We start from the raw sequence: 26782 nt of genomic DNA, 5'->3' as shown, positions 1-26782 counted from the left end.
AATTTGATGATTGGGGAACGATAATTATGATGGTTGAATTAAAGAAACCGATTACTCCTTTTCATTCATTCTGTCTCCGTTTCCCTCCTCAGGCTTCTACTTACTTTTATTCTCTTCTTGCACATTCCATCATTGGTGATCTCAGTTATTAGAAGTACGCCATATCAGGACTCCATTAAACGGGCTGCATCATATTTCTAATTTTTTTAGTGATTTTCTTTCAGGGTTTTCATTAATATGAATTGTACTTTCCATTTTTAGCTTAGATTATTAAATAAATTAAATTACAAAAGTTGTACTCTTTTATTGAGATCTATTTGTAAGTTTTAACTTTTCAGTTATATCAGTTGATTTTCATTTTGGGTTTTCATGGCTATGATTAAAAAAAAAAAAAAAATTCTATTTTCAACTTGGTTTTGTGAAAAACATTAAAATTTTTCCAGCTAACATGTGGTAGAAATTTCTTTAAAGTGTAAGCATTGGTTAGTCCTTTTGGTTATCCATCCAAGTTTTTCAGTTGATTTTTCTGGGTTCTTATTAGTCTTTGATTTTTAACTGGGGGTTTTTTCTTGATAAAAATATATATATTTTTTTGGGGTTGCTGCTCCCTAATTTAGAAAAATTATTAACCTTAAACAATTTCAAGGGCTTCCAAACACTAAAATTTATATCTATAGATTAAAACTATGCCTTAAGGATGGTGTCGTAACATATGACAAGGTAAGCAACGAGACTTTTGTTTGTTACATGTCATTTTTTTTTTTTTTTGAAAAAAATTGTTTTCACAAAAAGTTTTAATGGTTAATATGTTGACATGTTACGAGCTCTTTGCTCGTCATGTGGCATTTTTAATTTTTAAAAATTTTTTTTCAAAAAAATATTTTCTTTTTTGTTTACTTAATTATAATTGTAATTATAATTAATTATAATAAAAATATAAAATTGAAAAGTAAGAGGTGAGTAGAGAGAGGAGAAAGTTTTGTAGGCAATTATAAAGTCCTTTAATTTTTTTTTTTCAAAAAAAATCAAACCAAACATTAAAAAAATCCCCTAAAATATATTCTAACTCATTAATGAAAAAGTCAACTTCGAAAATCCTAAAATTAACTAACATAATAAATTTCAATCACATATTTAGATATAAAAAAATGCAACTAAAAGAATAATTAATTGAAAAAATAACCTACACAAAAATGAACTAAAAAAACTTACAAAATAACAAAAAGTGTTTTTTAATTACCAAATCTAAAATTTAAATTGGTTTTAAAAATAATATTTCCTAAAAACAAAAAAATTAAATTAAAAGTTAAAAACATTATAATTGAGATTTTTTAATAAATTTAAAAAATAATTACAACCAATCCACACAAACAATCTATAAAAAATTTTAAATATAAAATTTTCAACTCTTTTCTTATAAAAAAAATAAAATATTAAAATTATTTTTATAAAAATTTAAAAAATCCCAAATGAACCAGAGATAGCAGTCTAGTTATATATTAAAACAATAAAACAACCCTCTAAAGGGTCTTAATTTGCCACCTTTCCACTGTCATTCATTTTATTAGTTTGGTCATTACTTTTATACGGGAGATAACTCCACCGTTCTTTTTGTTAAAATAGAAAGTTACTTAAGTAGTGTTTTGTATGGAATGATTACTTTAAAAATTATGGTGATCTAAACATGGTAATTTTATTACTATATTTGATAGCCGTTCAGTGATTTACATAACGATAATCTTGAATCATGAAAAGTGATCATATTATTAGTTTAGAAGATAATCTAATTCTCATATAAAAAATGAGAAGCTTTATTATTGAGGTAAAGTGATATATAAAATTAATAATAGTTAATATTATAGATTTAATATGTAAATTAAAAACTTGCTCTCTCTTAAAATTATAATTATTTTATATTTCAAACTAATATTCATTATAACATGTTAAAAAATAATTTATATGTTTTTTTTAATTTTTTAACATTTTATATAATTTAAAATTTTCTTTTATTATGAATTAATATATTAGATTTATTTTCTAATTCAATTTTTTAATAATTTATATTATAAAAAATAATTTACTATCAATAAATATATTTAATAATTTAATAATATTTTATTATAAAATAAATAAAATATTACTAATATTTTGTCTTTAAACAATATTAAAATTATCAATTTATGTAACTATTATAATATGTATAGTTAATTTTGTACTTTAAACAAAATAATATTTGATTTTTGTAATACTATATACAATAATATTTAATTCTTAAGAATTAATTATTGTTAATTAAAAAAATAATTTCAAATCATAAGTGATAAGATCAACTTGATAATAAAATTACTTCAAAAATTATATTATTCGAATAATCTTACAAATGATACCAAACACTGCATCAGATAACTGTTCCATTATTCCCTTAACTAAAATAAAAAAAATAAAAATCAATATATCTTGATTTAAAATATAAAAAAAATGCAACTGATAGTAATTCAACTTTTAAGGAATCAAATTTTAAAATAAACAAAAAAAAGCAAAATTGAAATCAAAATATTATCAAGAAAAAATCATAACCCATATCACCAAAATTAGCAAAAATAAATAAAATGATAGAAAATATGAACAAGATGACAAAAAATGAAGACAAAAAATCAACAACAAAGGCAAAATAATAAAAATATTGAGAATAAAAAACGAAAAAAAATAAAACGAAATTATGGCCTTGGAAAACGATTTAAATTTATGAAGGTAAAAAAGAAATGGGAAAGCTATCGTCGTTTACAACAACAGTGCTTAGCGGTAAAGAGAGCCTCTATTTGAAAAGATGACGATTACTGATGGCGACAATGAAGACCAGATAGGCAGAGAAAGAAAGACGGATAGCTGTTAAGGTTATTAAAGAGAAAAAGAAAAAGTGCAACTGAACTTGGTTTTTCAAATGCACCTACAACAAAGATGTGAATGCACCTACAACAAAGATGTGTACTGTTTGAGTAGCTATATATAGACCAGGAAGATGGAGGTCATACTGCTGGGATTGACTGAATGATCACTTCCTACCCATTAATTTTTTCTAGGAACACAATTAACCATAAAAATAAAAATACTTCTCTCTGCCGCAGTCCTAAGATAAGCGTGGAGGAATACTTTGTTCATTCTTAAAGAAATTACAAGGATCCACCTCGGCCTTCACCTTTGTCAATCTCTTGAAATTATCCTTAATGTACTTACCCCCGTAGACTTTAGCATCAATGAATTTCGTCCGGTTGCTTGCAGCGCTACCAATGTCAAGGTCTCTGTAATTGAGAAATGCCTCCCTTGGCTCTTTGGAAACATAAGGTGCCATGCCATCATACATGCCTCTCGACCTGTCAATGTTGTTGTTGGTCACATTGTTCCCTTCTTCCAACCATGAAAGAATATACTGAATTAAGAATAGGTTCCCAGCTCTATAAGGAAATGGAATCTCGGATTCAAGGATTGTACTATTTCCTATCTCAATCATCATCTTCCATATCCTCTCCAAACCCTCCTTAGGAATCAAACTTTTGACATAATCAGATTTATTCTTGAAAAAATCTCTTGCCCCTTGTGTCCTATTGAGTAAAACTTCCACCGGCGTTTTGGTCGGGAAATCAGCCCAGAAAAGAGTTGACTCCAGCCAACTCATTTCTTTACTATCCTCTTTTGTAAGATTCAACACAGGGAAGCTTCAAGTCACCAGCGGAACAAGTTTATCAGTTTGTCCAAGGAAGAAACCGATGAAATCAACTAATACCGTCTTCTCTCCAGGGCATCTTCCATTTATAACAGATGGCATTAGCCTTATAAAGAGGTCCTCATGCACTTTAGATGCAACTTGCTGCCACTTATAAACAACGTCAGTTGCACATTGTTACAGAGTGAAAGGCACTTTGAATACTGTCACTTTCTCTGGAACCTGACCAGCTTGATCTTCCAAGAAACAATGACCGCAAAGCTTTCTCCACCTCCTCTAATAGCCCAAAACAGATCCTCAGCCATGGAGGCTCTATCAAGGATATTGCCATTGGTATCAACAACTTGAGCATCGACGATACTATCCTCAACGAGGCCATATTTTCTCATCATGTTCCCATGCCCACCTCCACTGAAGTGACCGCCAGTGCCGACACTAGGGCAGACTGCCGCTGGGAAGGCGACTGCCACTGGGAAGGCATGAACGTTGCTTTTGTTAGTAATGTTATAGTAAAGTTCACCGATTGTTGGCCCAGTCTGAACCCAAGCAATCTCGTTCTCTATATCGATATCGATGGAACGAAGGTTGAACATATCAAGAATGAGAAAAGTTACATTGGATCTATGAGAAAAACCCTCATAATCATCGCCGCCACTTCGGATCCTAATTTGCAAGCCATGATCCTTTGCACAAACAACATTTGCTTGGATATGGGACACATGAGTGGCTGCCACAATAGCAACTGGTTCGGGGGTTTCAAGGGTAAAAAATCTTCGGTTTCTGACACGTGCCTGAAGAACGGATTCGAAAGAGGAATTAGCAGGGCCGTAAATTAATTCAGATACTGTAGCGGATAGGCATTGGGTAAAATTGTCAACTGCAGAAGCGTCTAAAGTTGCCCGCCATGACAATAAAAATAATGTACTTAAAAGGATTGGAAGTAGTGGGAAGTTTGGATCCTTCATTCTGTATATATGTCTGTGATGGCAACATGTTTCGGCTTTGGTGTTTGATTTACCTAATAATCTAGGATTTCTTTCCCAATTTCTCCCTTTCAAAAAAAAAAAAAGAGAAGAAAGTCCAAGTCAAAGAACAATTTCTTCCCTAAATTAATTATATATATATATTTATATTTATGTAATTTCTTTGAACAGAAATTTCTATTTAAGTTGAGAATTCACAAAAATAATGAATTAGATTTTTCATCGGTGTATGCACTACAGGGGTTTAGGTTTTTAGTGATGTTTTTTTTAATATTTAGCGGTGTTTATAAATACTACTAAAAGATTTACGATGTTTGTGAAAAACGTCACTTAAAGTGTCGCCTATGTACGCATCACGAAAAATAACAGTATTTTCAAAAAAATGTCGCTATATTAAGGCGTTTGTATATGAAAAAAGCCTCTAATATAATGGTATTTACATCTAAAAAATGTCGCTATATTAGTGATATTTTTATCATAAAATACCATTAAATTGGTAGCGTTTGTATAAAAAAACGTCGTTAATTTAACGGTGTTTATATTTAAAAACGCCGCTAAATGCTAAAAATAGCGACATTTGTAGTAATAACGTCACTAAATTTAATAGTATTTTTTGATACAAACATCATTAAATTCAGTATTTAGTGATATTTTAAAATACAAACGCTGCTAAATAAAAAATTTTACTTTTTTTTAATTTTCTTTTAATATTTATTATAATTAAATAAAATTGTTAAAAGAAATAAAAATGAATTAAAATTCATAAACTGAATATTATAAATATTTAAATATCTAAATACATAATTTGTTCAAATATACATGTAACACAAAGTTTAATACATAAAAAACATTCCACTTTGCATTTGTTTTCCTCTTGCCCGTTAACGGACTCTATGGAAGGAGTCGCACTTGCTTTGAATGGAGCCTACAACGCCCATTCCTCTTCTTGGCTTCCATTGCTAAAAAGAACATTTCTCCAAGAACCTCAAAATGTGCTGTTAGAAATGCATCATAGTGCATTTCATTTATCTTCTCCACAACTTCATGTTCCATTCTGATTGAAAAATGTCATTAGTTAAGCTATAAAAAGTACCATAAAATTTGTAATGCAAGATAAAATCAAGGAGATATACAAGATCTCATTGTTACATACATGCAGAAATAACAGAGATACAAATTTAACCAAAGTAACAAACTAAGATATATTTATTGGCCAATGATCAAGATAAATGCACAAGGCAAAAGGATGTACACTCCCTCTCTAAGTGCATTTCATGAAAATGCCTTTCATAATCATAGTTCTTCCATTTTGCATATATCATTATGAAATTGCTAGACTTGAAATGCAGTGCCATATAATTTGAGGGAATGAGAATATATGAAAGGCTGAGAGATAGATCTTCAATCAAGTTCATGTTTGATTGCATTAGAAAAATATAAAGATTATTTGATTCCATGAAGTTTATAAGATAAACCATTTCAAATCATATTTTTAGCTCGTAAATATATTCATAAAAATAAATGGATTCAAATGCTTCGAGAGGGAAATAAACTAATCCTTCAAAATAAAATGACTATGCAACAGAGTTTTAAGAAGGAAATACAAATTGTGTAATGGATAAATTAACTATGCTGTACCTTGAACTGATGGTACAGCTGTGTCTATAGAGATCAATTCTTTTTTAGACTTAGCAGCAGCAAAAATTATATCATGAAATCATTAGAAAGTAATTGAAAAAAGTATAGAGGACCAATCCAAATTTATAGGTCTACAGTATGCACCTTTCACCTACTAAAATTCATCAGTCAAGTTTGCTACAAAATTCAACAAGAAAATGATAGCAAAATAAAAAAAAATTAGCTTAATGGACTAGTAACTTAAGTGATACTTAAAACAGAGAAAAATAAAGCATTAACAATTAAATCTATCCAAACACTAAATGAATTCATGAAAATAAATACAATCAATTAAAAATAATGAGTAAACATGTAAAACTAAGAATGTAAAGTATGAGAGAATCAAATCAAACACCTAGAAGGAGAGAGGATCATCATTCATCAAGTTCTCATGCATGGATTGTTTCTACCTTTTAGATTTAGACTTAACTTTGAAGATTTAACTGTACTTGTATAGATGGAATTTGAGGCTAAATTTTTACTAGATTATGGCCTTATGAACTAGGAATCTAGGAAACAATTTTGAAGTAAATAAAGGTAGAATTCATGGAGTTTTGATCAAAACACTGAAGATAGGTTAGGTGTGTGGTTTTGAAACCAGATTTAGTTCAACGTGAATTCTACAGAATTTAAAAAGGAAATCATGAGAATTTGTAAATTTCATTATGAAAATCTTAAAGAACATTAAAAAAAAAAGTATAAGAAACCTAAAATTGTAATAAGATTCAATTAAAAAAACTGAAATTAAAAGCTATTTGCTTGGAGAGAAAATGAAAATGACAGCAGATCAAGTTCTGATAAAAAAAAATGAAAGGTAAATCAGTTTGTGCTCTAAGTTGCATCAGGAAAGATATATGAAAAGCATAAACTTCTTATAAGATAGCTGATTAGTCATAAAATATGGCTTAAACAAGGTTAAAAAAAATACAAACAAGCATCAACAATTATCATACAGATATTCATGTGAAACCATGGCCTTCCACCCTAAAACCCTTTAGCTTCTGACAAATTATTAAAAGAAGTTTTTTTTTTGTAATAAAATAAAAGATTCAAGTACATTCAGTTATCATGAATTTATACTTTTATACAGTTCTCTTGATTCAAAAGATTTTCATTCAAAACAATTATGTTTCTCACTTCCTTTCACACTCACCCAAGCACATTCAACACATTAAATCAAACAGCAGGCAAAGATTTCCATATTAAACCAGCAGAGATAGAGTATGAATCAATGCAAAGCATTCACATGTAGATATGAGATAAGTAAAAGCAACCTTGTGTTAGAGTACTAAAAGCACTTTTCAGCGTCTGAAAAGACTAGAGGAGCTATCTCAGCATCACAAAGAGTGGAAAGCTCATGACCTTTCTTGAAAATTCCTCATCTTCTCTTTGAAAAAGTCATCTGCCTCATTATTATATTGTTAATCTTCTTGATTTAAATTTTCTTTCTTGCCATTCTCTTCCAAGGAAAAAGTTAGGAAAAGAAAGGAAATTACAGGGAATAAGAGGGGTTTAAATTTTGTGAAAAAATTTTAGGCACGTCATTTTTTTCATGATAGCGGCGTTTACTTAAAAAAATGTCACTATTTGTAAAAAGGATTATTGAAGGTGTTTCAGGTAAAAAAAGCCTTCAATAATCCTCTTAAATTTTTTAGAGATGATTATTGAAGGCGTTTTCTACAAAAAAAATGCCTCCAATAATCCTATCCAATTTTTTAGAGAGGATTATTAAATGTATTTTTTGTAAAAAAATGCATTCAATAATCCTCTCAATTTTTTATGAGAGAATTATTGAAGGTGTTTTGTGTAAAAAATATCTTCAATAATCTATTGTAATTTTTTATGAGAGACTATTAAAGGTGTTTCAAGCAAAAAAACACATTGAATAATCTACTCATAAAAAAATAAAGGTGATTATTGAAGGTATTTTTTTACCAAAAACGCTTTCAACAATTTTTTTAAAAAATTATAGAGGATTATTGAAAGCTTTTTTGATAAAAAACGCCTTCAATGAATCTTTTTGTCAATGAATCTACCAAAAATAGAGTAGTATTGTCAGTTAGAACATACGATTGTTAATTATAAGGTTGTAAGTTCGATCATTTTCTTCAGCATTTTAAAAGTTTTTTGAAGGATTATTGAAAGCGTTTCTGGCTAGAAACGCCTTTAATAATCCCTTAAAAAATCCATAAAATGCTAAAGGAAAATATTGAACCTATAACCTTATGGTTAACGACTATATATTCTAACTAACAATGCTATTTCATTTTTTATAAATTTATTGACAAGGAGATTTATTAAAGGCGTTTTTTACTAAAAACACCTTCAATAATCTTTTACAATTTTAAAAAAAAATTATTAAAGGTGTTTTTTTTACAAAAAATACTTTCAATAATCACTTCTATTTTTTATGAGCAGATTATTCAAGATATTTTTTTACTTGAAACACCTTTAATGATCCTTTATAAAAAATTGAAAGGAATTATTAAATGTATTTTTTTGCACAAAATACCTTCAATGATCCCCTCATAAAAAATGAAGGGGATTATTGAAGGCATTTTTTTTTATCAAAAACGCCTTTAATAATCCTCTACAATCTTTTAGGGAAATTATTGAGGGCATTTTCTAAATGCCTTCAATAATTGCTTCTATTTTTTATGAGAGGATTATTCAAGGCGTTTTCTGTAAAAAAAAATACATTTAATAATCACTTCAATTTTTTAGAAAGGATTATTCAAGAAGTTTTAGTCGATAAACGTTGCTAATTTTTATCTTTAGTGGTGTTTATAAGTAACAACGCCACTATTTGAATATTTAATGGCGTTTTGATAATAAACGCTTTAAGTTTTATAAAAACACGAAAGTTAGCGGCGTTTGTAAGTGAAAGGCCGCTACAAAATTGCCGTTAATACACCATTTTCTTGTAGTGATGATTCATTTTAAGAATTTGTTACTATCAAATTTTTATTTGTGAAACCGTTGATTAATTTACTTTTTTCATTTCAAAAATTTAAATTATCTAAATAATGGAATATGAGAAGATATTGATTTATATTTTTTTTTATTTTCAAAAGTTTATCTTGAAATCATTTTTTATATTATTTATATATATATTAATATTAATTTATTAAAAAATTAATTCTTGCATTTTTGTAGAAAAAAAAACTCATTCGCTTATCTTGATGAAAATCATAGTATAAAACATGAGAGACTTTATGTTATGTTTGGATATATATTAATGAAAGAAAAAAAAAGAAAGAAAGTTTTTTAAAGGAAAAAAAGAATATATGCACTCCTTGTTTAGATAGTTAAAATTAATAAAAAAAATGAAAAGAAAAAAAAAAGAATTTTAACAACTATTGTTTAGATAAATAGTGAAAAGAAAATGAAATAATTCATTATAATATTTTTTCAATTATAACCTTTTTTTTAATAAAGTAACATATAATGTAGACACCCCAATTTGTTCGGGGTCTACTTGTGATTTTTGCTAATAAAAAAATAAAAAAATAGGTAGTTGAGTTTGTGTGAAATTATTGGAACTGATTTGTAAAGTTAAAGTTGGGTTTAAGTTGGAATTCAAAGGAAATTATAATTCTTTTCTGGATTAGAGTTCTTAGATTCAAAACCCTATAAATACATGCTCACACAGATCATACAAACATAAAAAAAAAATTAGGGAGAGAGATAAAAATAAGAAAAAGCAGTTAAGAAATTTTTTTGAAGATTTTTAAGGGTTTTAATTTTATTTTTTTGGAAAAATTTTTGAAAAATTCCCAGATTTTGACGACTTTTTCTAGTCTTTGTCTCAAGCTAAGCTAAGTCGAGCTACCTTTTAAGCCATTCCAGCTTTTCTTCCTGTAGTCGAGCTAAGCCTTTTAGCTGTCTTGTTGAGCCATTTCCCTATTTTTGTATTTTTTTAATTTATTTTATTTTTAATGTATTTTTTGCATGAATAAATTTTAAAAAATATAAAATAAATTTTAGGAATAAATATTAATTATTTAATGATGAAATTTATAAAAGCTTCAAATGGTAAATTTTTATAAAATTATTAGGTGAGAAATTATATCTAAATTTGTCCCAAATAGTGAAATAATTTAGATGAAATTTCAATAACAATAGTTAATATTTATTTTCAAACAAAAAAATAAAAAAATAAAAAAAAATTTGGTTGAAAATAGTTGATAATTATCCAAGGATGAGAATCTTAGTAATTTCAAATGGTAAATTTTTTAAGAAATCTCTAAGTGAGAAGTTTTTTTAAATTTATCCCAAATGGTAGAAGAATTTAAATGAAACTTCAATAAAAATAATTGTCATATTATTTTCATTAAAAAAAAGATAAAAAAAATTTTCTAAATAGGCCCAAATAGTGAAAATTTTAAAAATTTTGAAAAAGAAAATATTTTTAAATTGACCAAAATGGTAAAAAATTCAGAAATAAAAAAATAAAAAGAATTTCTAAATAGGCCCAAATGGTGGAGAATTTAAAAATTAAAAAAAAAGAAAATATTTTTAATTTGGCACAAATAGTGGAATAATTAGATATATTTAGACAAAAAAGAATATTAATTAAACTTGTTTTCAACAACGGAGCCTTTTTAAGGAAACAAATGAGATCCTTAATTACTTTTGAGGTGAAAAAATATTTTTAAGAATTCTATCAAATTGATAGAGAAATCTTATAAATTATTTTTGATATTTAGCATAAAAATTTGAAACTATTAGATTCAATACTCTATGATAAATTTAAAATAATATGGTACAATCTTTCGGATGGGCATATAGGGGTGCTATAACTTTTTCTATACGTAATCGAACTCTCAAACCCTGTTCTAGTTTGTAGATCCGAACCTATTCTTTTAGCGACCCTTAGTCAAGCTGAGAAGTTGTTTAAAATGATAGATTCCTTAGGTGGCCAATCACACCTAGTTAAAAAAGATTAGTGGCGACTCCATCCATTTGTTAAGTCTAACTATGGATTTATGGATCTATATGTTATGACATATAATAAACAAATATATCTTTATAGTATCTAACTTATATAAACAATTCTTTCTAAACAAAATTAAGCATGTTTAATACGGTAAGATATATTATCTAATTATTGATTTATTTTTAATTTTGTGTTTAATTCCACCTTTTAATTTATTTTGATAATGATTTGGTTTGTTTTATTGCTAAGACTTGGAAATCATAAATATTTATAAATTATAATATTATATAAAATACTCATAAAAGGAATTCATCTTTATAGAAGGTGTTAGTTATATAATTAAATCTAATATCATAATAAAAATATAGATATAATAGTCTTTTCATAAAAATAAAATTTTTTCAACTTTCCTTTCCTTAGCTTTTCTCTCAAATTAAAGTATTAAAAAAATAAGGATTATAAGAGAAATCAAAAGTTATTAGGTTTCCACATTTTCCTTTTCCTTTAAATTAAAAGTTTATCTAAACATATGAAATGTTTTTTTTTTCATTACTTTTCTTTATTTTCCTTTCCTTTCTTTCTCTTTCCCTTAATCCAAACATAGTGCTAGTGGGACAATCCTCCACCCAATACTCATTCTCCACAATATTTAGGGTATGTTTGGCTAACAAGTGTGAGGCTATATTGTCACATTTTAGCATATGTGACACATGGCAAATTTGAAATTGTCTCATATTTGCCTTTGCTTCCTTTGTATAAACTCTAGAAGCTAACAAATCTGGTTGGACAAACTTCAAGATTGATTATATTTAATGCATCCCTTCAGTGATGATTTTTGTAAATTACATATCTTGTGTTACTTATAATGCTTGCATAGCTGTCTTTGCGTCACCTTTTTTTTTTTTTTTGTAAATCTAATGCTGCATCAAAGTTAACTTTGAGGAGACCATTACTTGGGGGTGTCCACTGTTAAATTGGAGCTATATCACTTGTTTGGTGCACTTGAGCTATCTTATAATGAAAGTCTTAATCTCCTTAGTTCTCTACAATTTTCACCATGTAATTTATTATTTCTGACTCCCCTTATAGCCCATATTGTTGTCATATAAAGCTGTAGTTGTTGCTTATTTAATGACAAACAATTTGGCCATACCTAGCATGTGATATTAGTTTGACTTCTTGGATGTCAATTGCTATATTCATTAACTTCCAGATATTATCAACATAAAGGTAATCTTTTATCGCATGCATGACTGACTAATTGCTACTTTTTAGTTTGCAAGTACATAGATTGAATTCAAGTAATAAAATATGTGAGTAGAGTATCACTCTTTCAAAGATTATAGATTGAATTCAAGTAATAAAATATGTGAGTAGAGTATCATTCTTTCAAAGATTATAGAATGGGTGTTGATCAAAACCAAGTACCAAAATTGATTCTTTCAACTTTATATTTAGACAAATTGAAAATGGTTGGAGATTAAAATGAAAGCAAAACAAAAATGCTGAAAATGTAAAGGCCGATTACAATGCTAAACAAAATGAAAACTTGCTAGCAATTGTGGTGTCCAAATAGAGCAAGAAAAGAAAAAGACAAATTACGATGAAATATAAATGGAAATGAAAATTAAAGAATTGAATGCTTTTAGGAAAAATAAGAGCAGCTAAACCTAAAGTAAATAACAAGTGTAGAAAGTAAATGTAAAAAGCTTAAAGAGAACTTTAAAATTAAACTTGATTGCTCGAAAAGTAAATGAAGAAAAGTTTTAAGTAAAATGTGAACTAAACTTGTATCAAAAGAGAGTTTTGAAAAACAAAAAAATTTTGGCTAGTCTATCACCTTAGTCGAATGAAGTAGAAAAATTACAAGAACTTTAAGTGAAAAATTGAAACTAAAAAAAGAGAAAATAAATGGAATGAAGGATGATGGATGATTTACAAGTGAGCTAGAGTAGGCTATTTATAATACATGGCTTGGGCTAAGGGGATGAACTTAGACACTCTTATTCTAGCTTAAACTCATTTGAATTTAAAATTGTGATCTTTTTAAATTTGAATGAGATAGCTGAAAGGATAAAGCCCTTGCAAGAAGTGGAGTTTGTATGGTCAAATAACACTCTTGGATTGGTCCACTTATGCCTTCCATGCTTAGGTGTCCATGACAAGTCAACTACATTTTGAAATTTGAATGAGGATATGAGAGATTCGGCTTATTTTTGAATTTGCTTGCATATTCTTCTTGATTTGTTTCCTTTAGCTTCAAACTCTTTTAAATTTGAAAGAGTTCTCATGCAATCATTTTTTTTGGCCAAACATGCAAACCTACACTATTGGGCTTCTTAATTCGACTAGAACATGGGCTGTATGTTGTCAACTTTGCATAAATTTTAGCCTTCCTCTTATGTGCATAGTTGAATGGATCTTCAAGCTTTGTTCAAATGGTGCTCGTCACCTTTGCATGCATTGCATGGTTCTCATACATGGCTACCTTCCTTATCACCTTTGCATGGCTTGCATGGTTTTTGCCATTTTCATCCAACTTGTCTAATTTCTTCATGCAAATTTGAAAATAAAAAATTCAATACGTTAATGCATAAAATGAAATGAATTCATAAAAATATTTCAAAATTTGAAGGCAAAATGACCTAAGAAAAGCTATATTTTGTGCAGTCATCACTATCTTATATTTTTTCCCACATCTAAAGCACATTGGGTCAACTTGAAGCATTCTACTCTTGAGTTTTTCCATTATTAGTATAATGCCATTAAGCACTTGCCACACTAGCATTTGATATTTTGTTTTTATTGTACCTATTTACTCGATCAATAATATCAACTCCCTTGATTGCCAAGTTAACACATGCCTGACCACCATGTCACCATAAGTGAGGGTCGACATTTAGACCCCTTGCCATAAAGTGGGCTTACCCTCACCAAGAAGGGACTTGCTTAACTATTTTTACTAACGTCCAATTAAGGCATCATTTCATAATAAACTGATTGGCCTCCAACTTTCTTAGGATCATTAAATGTAGTCACAATCACCCACGTAGCCCTTTCTTAAGCGCTACATGTATTTATCATCAATTGTCAATTATCATGACCATGTCACTACCCTTTTTCACATATATAAGGAAAAAAAAAAAGATCCACATACGATATGAACTAAGAATCTTTCCTCTTTAAGCTTCCTAAGCACTTACAGCACACCTCATTCTTTACCAAAATCTTATATATTTGATTGTATTAAGTGTCAAAGTGTATCCCAAAGAACCAACTCCAATGCACCATAACCATATTTCCTTCATACTACCATCAAGCTACTTCCCTTCCTACCAACACCCTAAAACACAATCAATAATATTTTATTAATAATAGTGCAAAAATTAACTTTACTTAAATATATATATAATATATAGGATAACTTTTGGTATTTTATTTTTTATTAATAAATAATTTTATTGTACTAACTTAAGATCTATCGCTATATCTAAAAAAAAAAAAAAAACACTTAAAAAAGCTATATCTACAAAGGAAAAATAAATATCAGTGAGTAAAATTTTCGTTTAACAAGTTAATTATAACGGTTGCAAAAATCAATAAATAATAAAAAAATGAGTATAACAGTTGCAAAAATCATAAATATTCAATAATAAAATAATAATATTGGACAAAAAAATTAATACAAATAATAATGTTTTGCCATATTTCTCTTTACCATTTTTGTTGAATCTAGTTGTTAATCGATTAAGGAAGATTTTTTTTTATGAAAATAAGTTCTCTTTTGCTAACATTCAACCTTCTAATCCTGCAGTTTCCTTGTTTTTTTTTTTTTAAGTATCCAATCCTATAGTTTCTTGATTTGATTTCTGGAAGAAATCTAGCTCAGGAGTTTCCAATTCATACTCTGAAGTTGGCCAACTCTACTCCCGAACCCTAGTTTACATCATCCACCAATAACATTTCTATTGCCTCCCCTGATGCACACTCAAAACAGCAAGTGATTAGTCTTAATGCACTTTTATATATAGGTAACTTTTTGTTCCATTATTTTTGTCAATTTTGAAAATGTTACCTCATCCCATTGCACTGCTTAAACACATCCCATCATCACCAAAACAATATATTTAAATGCAAACAATTGAATCCACAACCAAATATCCTCTTCCCAACGTTCACTAATAGAAATATGACTTTTAGCAACCACAGTTTGCAATGACAGAAAAAATCGTTGCAAAATATTATTATATTTTACAATAAATTTTCATATTCGTATATATTGATTGGTTTAATTTGTCAAATTAAAAAAAAATTTAGTTTTACCAATTAGTTGAAATTGAAATATTAATAATGGAGAATTAATTAGATATATTATTTTATCATTAACTTAATTGTGATCCCATATTATTGATTTAATTAATTTGAGCAATTAATATATAAGGGATGCACGGCTTATTGATCACAACCCTTATATATAAAATCTAACATTATAATGTATCATTAATCTTATATAAATATATAAAATTATTACATTATATATATTTATACATAAATAACATCTATTACTCAATTGGATATCATATTTAATTAAATATGAATGTATCAAATAATTAATTAAAAAGTCAACTCTGAATTGTAATTATAATGGTTATTAAATTTTTTATAACATTTCTGATTAGATTTTAATAGAAGTTATTTGAATCATTAAAAATATGTATTTAATGACCATAATTATAGTTTTTATTAATTATTTGAATCATTAAAAAATTCTTTAATTATAATGTATCATTGATTTAGCTTTAATCTATAATTTAGAATATTTTATTAAAAATATAAAAGAAAATAAATATAATTAATGTATTAACATATTTTAAAATTTTTTATAAGATCAAATCAATTCATATCAATTTAAAGAGAAACAAATATGAATAAATATAATTAATATAGGACACTTAATGATTGATAAAAATTATCCATATGTCACTATTATAAGTTATCTATATTGAACAATTTTTTTTTTTAAAAAGGTTATTAGTGGATAAAAGCAGGCATTAAGTAACTTCCTAATCTCATATGGATTTACAATTTCCTTAGCTGACACGTATCTTTTTGTCTAAGCTAAAAATGGTATTTAGCCTACATATATGCTCATTTACGTGGATAAATTGACTATAAATTAATCCTAATATCACGGTTTCACAATTCAATTATCTTTCTTTAAATGAAAAGATTAACGCAAGAAATTAATTCAATGCCATATAATTTTTTACCTTGGATTGGATTTTCACGGTAGAATCAATCTTCATAAAAGGAACTTTCATGACTCTGTGCTGAAGCGCAACCCCAAAGATGAAGACCACAGCAGCTGCAATTCAGTCTGCCTTTTCCTTGCTTTTTGTTTCTTTTTCATTGGCAAATTCACACTTATTTCTAGACAACTTTGTTCAATGCCTTTCCAAGCAATCTCAACCCAGTAATCCAATCGCTGGAGCCATCTACACCCCTAAAAACTCTTCATTTTCATCTGTGTTACAGTCATATGTAAGGAATCTCCGATTCATGACACCTGAAACCCCTAAACCTCTTGCTATTGTCACCGCCTTGCATGAATCCCATGTCCAAGCAACTGTTATTTGTTCAAAATCGGTTGGCTTGCAGATTCGAATCCGGAGTGGTGGCCACGATTATGAGGGCCTTTCTTATGTATCCAATGTTCCTTTTGTTATTCTTGATATGTTTAACCTTGCATCTATTGATATAAATGTAACAGATGAAAGTGCGTGGGTTCAGGCTGGGGCCAGCCTCGGAGAAGTTTATTTCAGGATCGCAGAGAAAAGTCCTGTCCATGGATTCCCTGCCGGTATATGTACCACGCTTGGTGTTGGCGGGCACTTCACTGGTGGTGGCTACGGAAACATGATGAGAAAGTATGGCCTTTCGGTTGACAATATAATTGATGCAAATATTGTTGATGTTAACGGTAGAATTCTCGATAGAGCATCTATGGGAGAAGATGTCTTTTGGGCCATAAGAGGTGGGGGTGCTGCTAGCTTTTGTGTTATTCTTTCGTGGAAAATCAAGTTGGTTTCGGTTCCTGAAACAGTGACTGTTTTCGAGGTAGCCAAGACCCTGGAGGAAGGAGCCACTGACCTTGTTGTCAAGTGGCAAAAGGTTGCGGATAAGCTGGATGAACATCTTTTTATAAGATTGAGGTTGAGCCCCGAAAATAGATCAAGTGCTACAGACGAGAAGACGATACAAGCATCTTTTGTTGCCATGTTTTTGGGGCAAACCGAAAGGCTTCTTGAGTTGATGAATGAGAGCTTCCCAGAACTGGGTTTACGGAAAAAAGATTGCATGGAGATGAAGTGGGTGGAATCTGTTCTCTTTTGGATCAACCATCCAAATGTATCAGAAACAGATGTCTTGCTCCAAAGGATTCCTAAGAGTGAAAGCTTTTTGAAGCGTAAATCCGATTATGTCCAACAACCTATCCCCAAGGCAGGTTTGGAAGGCATCTGGAAGGTAATGATAGAAGCAGAGAATGTGGGTATGAACTGGAATCCTTATGGAGGGAAAATGAGTGAGATTTTACCCACAGCCACTCCTTTCCCCCACAGGGCAGGGAATATATTCAAGATTCAATATAGTTCCAACTGGAAAAACCCAGGGAAGGAGATCACAGACAATTTCTTGAATTGGACCATGAAGCTGTATGAAGCCATGACTCCTTACGTGTCCAAGAATCCACGGGAGTCATTTCTCAACTATAGGGATATTGACATTGGCACGAATATAAATGCTACTTTGGAAGAAGGAAAAGTTTACGGAAGCAAATATTTCAAGGATAATTTTGATAGATTGGTGGATGTGAAGACGAGGATTGATCCTGACAATTTCTTCACCTATGAGCAAAGTATTCCAACTTGTTCATAGCTAGTGAAGATTACCTGGGATATTTAGTGAACTCATCATTTGCAATTCCTTATGTATCAATAAATATTTTATTGGCAGTAGTATTGCTGGTTGCATTCTTTTCAATAAAAGTTAGTTTTTCCTAATTTGTTAAGATAAATTACAAATTTGGCACTCTGTGTTTGATAAAATATGTAGGTTGGTGTATGAAAAAAATTACAATTTACACGTCGATATTCAAATAAAATATTATATTAATGCAAATTATAATAATAACGAGAGCATATTCCATGAAAAAGTCTTTTCAGCAATGCTTTGAAAAATATGATCTTTAGGTTCAATTTTCATAAAATATTTAGCATTTTCATATCTTATTATACTGGTTAGGTGTTACATGAATGAGTTAAGTTTTGTTTAATTTAACATGATGTATTATTTGAACGTTGAAAGTACAAATTATCATATTTTTAAATATTAATTTATACATTTTTATCAATTTTTTGGTTTTAATTTCACTCTTTATTTTTACTTAACTTTTTTTAATTGAAAACTTCACCATATATATATATATATTACTTTTTTAATTGAAAACTTCACCATATATAGATGCCGCTTTCGGTTTTCATAATATTAAGTAAAACAAAAACAAAAAGAAGCATAATTTACTTTTATTGGCAAAAAATTATAAAACAAAACAAAAAGACGGTTAAAACAAGGGAATCCCATTTGTTGGAGTCAAATAAATTTAGAGGTGGACATGAGGTTGAGAAAGTCTATTTTATGTTTTTATTGCCACTCCAACTCAACTCCATGTCCAACGCCGATTGTTTGTTGTAAACCTCCAATCCTTAATTTGGGCAATGGAATGTAATGTAATAAGGAATCTAGCAGTCTTCACATATCTATCACTTGTCTGTAATTCAATGTCAATTTCAGATCTTCCCCAAGAATCCAGCGTTCTTCTTCAATGCCTTTCCAACCATTCTGTCGCCTCCATACCCATCTCTTCCGTCACCTACTTCCCCACCCATCCTTCCTACCCGTCAATTTTACAATCATACATCAGAAATCTTAGATTCAGCTCTTCCGCAACCCCTAAGCCTCTATTCCTTGTGCTTCCCTCCCATGTCTCTCACATCCAGGCGTCAATCATTTGCTGCAAAATTCATGGCTTGGAAATGAGAATTCGCAGCGGTGGACACGATTATGATGGCCTTTCTTATGTATCAACAGCTTCTTTTATGATCCTTGACATGTCCAATCTTCGATCTATAAGCGTCAACATAGAGGATCAAAGTGCTTGGGTTGAGTCTGGTGCCACATTGGGTGAACTTTTCTATGCAATTGCTCAAAAGAGTAAGATCCATGGCTTCCCAGCTGGAGTTTGTCCTACAGTAGGTATCGGTGGTCATTTCAGTGGAGGCGGTTATGGTAACATGATGAGAAAATATGGCTTGTCTACTGATAATATTGTTGATGCAAAGCTAGTCGATGCTGCTGGCAGAGTTTTGGATAGAGAGTCAATGGGAGAGGATCTGTTTTGGGCCATCAGAGGAGGTGGTGGAGCTAGCTTTGGAGTCATTCTTTCGTGGAAAATCAAATTAGTTTCTGTCCCAGAAGTTGTTACTGTTTTTAGAGTGGAAAAAACATTAGAACAAGGTGCAACAGATATTGTTGATAAATGGCAATATATTGCAGATAAAATAGATGAGAATCTGTTCATTAGAGTGGTATTGCTACCAGTTACTAAAATGCGTCTGCAGTCCATTAAAGCTAAATTCAACGCGTTGTTTCTTGGAAATGCTGAAAAACTTGTTTCGCTAATGAATGGAAGATTTCCCGAATTGGGTTTATCGCCTGAGATGTGTATTGAAATGAGCTGGATTGAGTCAGTCCTGTTTTGGTCTAATTATCCAAAGGGAACATCCTTGGAGGTTTTGCTCAATCGACAACCTAAACCAGAAAAGTACTTGAAGAAGAAATCAGACTATGTGCAGGAGCCAATTTCCAAGAAGAATCTTGAAGGGATTTGGAAGAAAATGATTGAACTAGGAAGACCAGCGTTGACCTTGAATCCTTATGGTGGGAAAATGAGTGAGATTTCAGAGTCAGAAACTCCATTTCCTCACAGAGCAGGGAACATATACAAAATCCAATACTCAGTGACTTGGAAAGAGGGTGACGTCGAGGCTTTAGATCCGATTGCAAGGCTTTATGATTATATGACACCTTATGTATCAAAATCTCCCAGGAGCTCGTATCTGAACTACAGAGATGTGGACATAGGGATCAATGAAATTGGCAATGCAAGCTACTCAGAGGCTGAGATATGGGGAAGAAAGTATTTCAAGGGAAATTTTGACAGACTGGTACAAGTAAAAAGTATGGTTGATGCAGGCAACTTTTTTAGATATGAGCAAAGCATTCCATCTCTTGCATCCTGGAAGAGTAGTAGAATGGCAGAATAGAAATGAGTTCAAATGGAGTATATGCTAGTTGCTTGAGCATACAAAAGCATTCGGACATGCTCTGGATGGGAGACAAGACGAGTACTGGGTGGGTTGAGGATTGCTCAGACTTTCTACAAGTGATGATAATAATTGATTCTGATTGTACTTCTTTTTAATTAATTAATTAATTAATGAAGCTACTATTTCTCAATATATATATATATATATGTATTTATTTATATATTTATATGCTATTGAAGATGTTTTACCACTCTCAATCTCAAAAGCCCCATATTTTTTTCAAAACTAAGTAAGCCCCATAGTTTTTTCAAAATTAAACCTAGATAACCATTTTAATTGAACAAAAAAAATTTAAATGCCCAAGTAAGATATGTAGGAAACCGCAAGGTTCTACTTAACCAAAAATTCACTTCTTTCTATTTCAACTTTCAAACCAACAAATTACTTGTACAACAACCTAATATACTAAAACTAGAAAAATCTAAGCCACTTGCACATACATTATTTGAATTCAAATCAAACTACCACTTTTTACTTCAAAATTATCAAAGTTCTTAACTTTAGACCTTATCTAAAATTAATTGGTACAATTAATTAATTCCTCTAACAACTTTAATTGAAAAGCAACATATAGGGAGCAACAGGACAATTTTATACAGGGAAAAAATAAATAAAAAGAATTACAAGGTGATTTAGAAGCAAGATAACTCTGTGATCAACCACACAAACATATCAAGCTCGTCGTTTACTCAGACGCCAAGAATTAGACTCATGATATCTATCATAAAGTGGTTCAATACGTTCTTGACGCTTGCGCTTGCGCTTGCTCATTTTTGTGGGATCTGCCACTTTGAAGAATCTAGGTGCCAGTTCAACTAGCCACTTAGGATCTATCGCTGTTACCTCTCGCATGTACTCCTTTGTAGTCATTACCAGCTCATGGTAGATCACCCAGTCCGGTTGTCTCTGGAAAAGGGCACTACTTGGGTGAATATAAACAGGCTGGTTCTCGACCAGTGTTCTATATTTCTCCTGCGGGTCCTTCCTAGCGGCATGGAAAAAGAACCCTGCTGTGATAGCTTTCCTGATCTTTGTAAAGCTCTTTCCAGCGCTGACAACATCCAATTTGTACCTGAAAAAGCATCAGCTTTCGCATTAGAACCTCATTGGAGAAGCAAAACTTTTAAACCATTAAAAGGTATTAATACTCGTACTAGCGAACACAACAGATTCAAACAGATGAATAGAAGAGAAAGTGAGAGAAAGTTTGGCTGGTTGTTAAGATTATTTCTAATAAGAAACTACTAGCAGAATAATACAAAAGCAATAAAACAAGTTCATAGAATCAGAGACATCCACAATCAGCTTTTCATTCTCCTAATGACACATCCACAATCTCTAGTACAGCACCTAAAAGTAAGAAACTTGGAACGCAGGTTGGTGAGAAATTTGCTAGCTAATTAAGCTCAAACAACATCTAGTACAACTTGTCAAAGCGACTGAAGTAAGCGCGCATCATTGTAGTAATAATCAAGTCAAACATTAGTAAATATATGTTCCACTAGCGATGATACATCCCAAATTAACATTGCAAGAAAGTTACCATCAGAGTATAGGACACAGTTAAAATCGTAAACCCATAAATGCATAAACAGGAAGAAAATATGGAGACCAGAGATAATTTGCAAAAACAAGATATTATAAAACCAAAAGCTAGAACATACTTATCCATTATACTGATAAGCTGTTTTCTGACATCCCGTGCCCTCCTCAAGGATCGTGACTGAATAAAATTTTCAAACACTAATGCCCAGAGAAGTTCTTAGCTATCCAAGCCTCATATACAGCAAGTAGAGTCAAATGGTCTCCCTCAGGCTAGAAAATTTTGGCCCTCTTCTGATCAGCTTGAGCTTGCTTTTCCCTTGGCCTGTAAAAAATGTTACCTGTTTGGATCATTGTGATAATTGTCAATAACTCATCACTACACCCAAGGTCCACACTGGCCAGTAACATTTTCGATAGTGGGAGATCAAGAGGAAATTCCGCCATTTTCCTACCCAATTTAGTTAAAAGTCCCTCCTCATCTAGAGCTCCTAGACTGTACAGTTGCTCCATGGCAGAAATGAGAGCTTGGGGTGCAGGCGGATCCATAAAATCAAAAGAAAGTAGATCATTTATGCCCATCACCTTCATTGTTAGTGTTGTCATGCCAAGATTAATCCTTTGGATTTCTGGAATAGAGGTAGGAAACATCTCATTTCTATATGCACTCTCAGTGTACAAGCGGTAGCATTTTCCAGGTCCAGTATGCCCAGCATGCCCAGCATGCCCAGCATTCAGCACGTTGCTTGGCTGATGCTTGTGAAATTGGTGTTATTACCGGGGAATCAAGCCCTTGCTTTGGATTATAGACATTTTGTTTTGCAAAACCAGGATCAACCACATAGAATATTCCATCTATAGTTAAAGAAGCCTCAGCAATATTGGTTGCCACCACCACCTTCCTCTTCCCAGGAGGGGCAGGATCAAATATTCTAGACTGCCTTTCACTAGGAAAGGCACTATAAACTGGTAAAATAATCAACTCAGGAACATTTTTACCTAGCCCTTAGATCCTCTCATAAAGAGACTGGCATGCAAAATCAATTTCCTCCTGACCAGTCAAAAAGAGGAGAATGTCACGTTCAGGTTCAGTCAAGTGTATCTCTAGGACTGTTATCAGAGCAGCATCTAGTTAGTCACTTTCTGGTCGTTTTGTATACAGTATCTCCACAGGGAACGTTCTCCCAGGAATTGTGAAAATATTACAGTTGAAGAAATACCCTGAAAACTTCTCTGCATCCAGTGTAGCAGATGTAACAATCAGACGAAGATCAGTTCTCCGTTTCACAAGCCGCTTCAGCAACCCAAAAAGGACATCAGTGTGAATTGTACGCTTATGAGCTTCATCAAGCATAATGACCGAGTATTGAGAAAGGTTCTCATCAATCAGAATCTCCCTAAGAAGCATACCATCAGTCATGTACTTTATGACAGTATCTGGTCCAGTACAATCTTCAAAACGAATAGCATACCCAACTTCCTCCCCTAAACGACAACCAAATTCCTCAGCAACCCTCTTTGCAACAGACATTGCAGCCACCCTACGAGGTTGAGTACATCCAATCTTACCCCTTGTAGTGTACCCAGCCTCAGCAAGGTACTGGGTTACCTGGGTAGTCTTACGGTCTTACCCGAACCAGTCTCATCAATGACAACCAGAACCTGGTTATCATGCACAGCCTGAATCAGTTCCTTTTTCAGTTTATAAATGGGCAGGCTCTGCCTCTGCTCTTGGATGGAAAGTATAGACCTCTGCCCAAAATTCAAAGCTTTTCCAAAAGCATCCTTCTTCCATTCAGGCATATCATATGCAGACAATGCAACACCTCTAAGCTCCTGTGCAAGATGCCTCTCAACAGTCTCCAGCATAGGGTCTTCCCAAGGACGATTAAGATCCTTTGGAATTGAATCAAGCACTGTCCTCTGCTGCTGCTCCCGTACTTCTCTCCGTTCCTTAATAAGTGCAGACTGGAGAGGAGCAGCACGACTCAAGGACCCTTCTGGATTCTTAAATATCTTTACTGGTGAAATATCCACAGAATACCTACTCTGCACTTGCAAAAAGGCTGGTTCATCCTCATTCATCTCAATCTCAAGCTCTTCTTCAGCTCCCTCTTCTTGATAAGCATTCCATCTCCGTCCTCATCATACATGGGATACTCATCTACTCTCAGAACACCGGAAGCAATCAACTGTTTGGCTTCCCATGTCTCTGGTGAACTCATTCTCTTCAATGGCCTACGCGATGGGACAATATCCTCATCCTCCATAATCCTAATCCCTGAAAGACCAGTTCTCATCACAGGCCCCTCTTTCCCCCCTGAAGGATTAGTCCTGGATGCATAATCATAAGAAATTTTCTTCAAAGGAAGCAAATCCTTACCAGTATTCTGATCAACATCTCTCATAGACAAGCTCAACTTCTCACCCGAAACTGAAATTACCTTCACATAAACCTCCTGATCCCGTTTTAGAACATCTTGAGCATTCGAAATCCTCCTACTAGCCATCTGGGAAACATGACCCAAACCCTCCTTTCCCCTTAACTCATTCAACTGCACAAAACAAGCAGTATACATCACTCTCGAAATTCTCGCCGTGTATACCTTATACAACTCAGGCTCATTATCCCTGTACCTCCCATTACTCCTCTCCCTATCTTCATCAACTTTCACATTATCACGGTCCCTGTTCCTGCCTCTGTTCCTATAATCTCGTCACCGCCTCTACTATCTCGGGTTCGATCCCCATTTCTTCCTACACTGCCATAATCGCTCCTATCCTCTTTATATCTATTCCTCCTATGTTTGTCTCTATCTCTATCCTCTTCTTTTCGTCGGTCTCGCGTCTCCATCTCAATTTCCTTCTCCTGCTCTTTCTCCCTATCTTTATCATCTGCAATCGCTAAAGCTTTAGATTTCGCCTTCTTACCATCACCGGCGTTTTCTTTCTTAGATTCCTTCTCGGCCTTGTGCTTTGGCCGCAGAATCGCGTGGATAATAGTAAGAAGTGTGCGGACAAAGTAATCAGGTAACTCGGCGCCGTTATCTTTCAGCTTGGCATCAAATTCATCAACAGTCTCGGAATGGCGGCCCATGTCGGTGATGAATTCGGCCAAAACCTCGTCGGAAAACCCTACATGGCTCTCGAGTTCGGAGCTGACTTTGGAGACGAGAGAGAGTTATTCAAGTTTCTTCAGCGCATCATCTTGGACAGGAGATGAAACCATTCTTGTTCAAATAGCGTAAGATAATTAAGGTTTCTAAAGGATCTTGATGGTTAGGCTTTCAATATACCAAGTGTGGGATTTGGGAATGGAAAAATCGCAAAAAAAAAAAAAAAAAAAAAAATGGAGGGAGAATGGGTTATTAGTGTTTCGATTTTGGAAGATTTTAAAGTGATGATTTTTTTTTTCTTTTTTACGGATTTCAGTGACTATTGTAACTATTTTAATATAAATTATCATAAAAATCTTCAAGATTAATATTATGATATATGAGATCCAATGTAACTTATTTAATTTCATTTATGTAGATAATGTTTTTCTAAAGTCAATACAAAAATAAAGAATTAAAGGGTCTATTAAATTTTTTTAAAAAAATAAGAAGAATTTATGTAACTTTAAAATTATTTATATAATTGTCGAACTAAAATTTAATTACGATAAAAACATGTAATTTTTGAAAATATATTCATAATATTATAGCAAGATCAACTAATTTCATGTAAAAGGAATATTCAAATAATAAAATATTTTATTTATTCAATGGTCTTGCAACGAATTTAATGAATTATTAACAAAATCAATAAATTTAAATTTATAAAATTAAGCCAAACAAGATACTTAAACAATCAATTTAAAATTCATTTAATTAGGCAAAAAAATATTGATTAAAAATCATTTAATTTTTTGACCAAAATTTATTTTTAATTCCTAACATAAATTTAATTTAAAGCATAATTGGCCCAAGGTAAATATTAAATTCGGCCCCAAAAATTAAAATTCAAAGCATTTAAATGGACAATTTCAATTTCACTAAACAATAAAATCGATGGCCAAGACTATAAGAAATCTAATGGCCCAAAATTAACCAACGACTTAGTGCCCCGTCATAAGTAAAAATTGACCCAACTTAAGACCAAAGGATAGGGCCAAATACAAAAGGTAATGGCCCAACCAAAGGATAAAGGATGGACCAACCAAATAGCCTCAAAAATGGGTCAAAATTCTAAATTTGACTTATTCTTTTAATTTTAGTATGACACTTGTAGCACGCATGTAACCAACATTTTATTAGCGAAATCTTAAATTTTAAAAAAATATATTTTTTTTAAAAATATAAGATTTAAAATTTTTTTATTTTAAAATATTTTATATTTAAATTTACTCATTTGATTAAAAAAAATTTATGTATATTAATTTTTAAATAATTATCAAAATATCTTTGATACATATAATAACAATTTTTCATTA

General features: G+C 31.3%; 2 protein-coding genes and 3 pseudogenes across 3 annotated transcripts; 2 read left to right on the top strand and 3 right to left on the bottom strand.

Annotated features, from left to right (window-relative positions):
• Positions 1-3127: 3127 nt before the first annotated feature.
• Positions 3128-4726, bottom strand: LOC111278755 (berberine bridge enzyme-like 4 pseudogene; annotated as a pseudogene).
• Positions 4727-16522: 11796 nt separating this feature from the next.
• Positions 16523-18395, top strand: LOC111278846 (berberine bridge enzyme-like 14). The gene has a single exon (XM_022865526.2). The coding sequence runs from the start codon at positions 16670-16672 to the stop codon at positions 18254-18256; it is 1587 nt and encodes a 528-aa protein (XP_022721261.2). The 5' UTR covers positions 16523-16669; the 3' UTR covers positions 18257-18395.
• Positions 18396-19051: 656 nt separating this feature from the next.
• LOC111278565 (berberine bridge enzyme-like 8 pseudogene) lies at positions 19052-20896 on the top strand (annotated as a pseudogene). The gene has a single exon (XR_016343901.1). The product of XR_016343901.1 is annotated as a berberine bridge enzyme-like 8 pseudogene (transcript).
• A 311-nt stretch (positions 20897-21207) lies between these two features.
• LOC111278845 (putative pre-mRNA-splicing factor ATP-dependent RNA helicase DEAH5) lies at positions 21208-23922 on the bottom strand. Its single transcript, XM_089764442.1, has 2 exons — positions 22431-23922; positions 21208-21838 (listed from the first exon to the last, which is right to left on the bottom strand). The coding sequence occupies exons 1-2, from the start codon at positions 22436-22438 to the stop codon at positions 21439-21441; spliced, it is 408 nt and encodes a 135-aa protein (XP_089620568.1). The 5' UTR covers positions 22439-23922; the 3' UTR covers positions 21208-21438.
• On the bottom strand, positions 22582-25609 carry LOC149516946 (putative pre-mRNA-splicing factor ATP-dependent RNA helicase DEAH5 pseudogene; annotated as a pseudogene).
• Positions 25610-26782: the final 1173 nt, after the last annotated feature.

The sequence above is a fragment of the Durio zibethinus genome, chromosome 8 (genome assembly GCF_047325235.1).
Source record: "Durio zibethinus cultivar Kanyao isolate XHJ-2024 chromosome 8, ASM4732523v1, whole genome shotgun sequence".
Taxonomy (NCBI): Eukaryota; Viridiplantae; Streptophyta; class Magnoliopsida; order Malvales; family Malvaceae; genus Durio; species Durio zibethinus.
The sequence above is the reverse complement of the archived record's forward strand: the minus strand, read 5'-3'. Positions and strand labels throughout refer to the sequence as shown.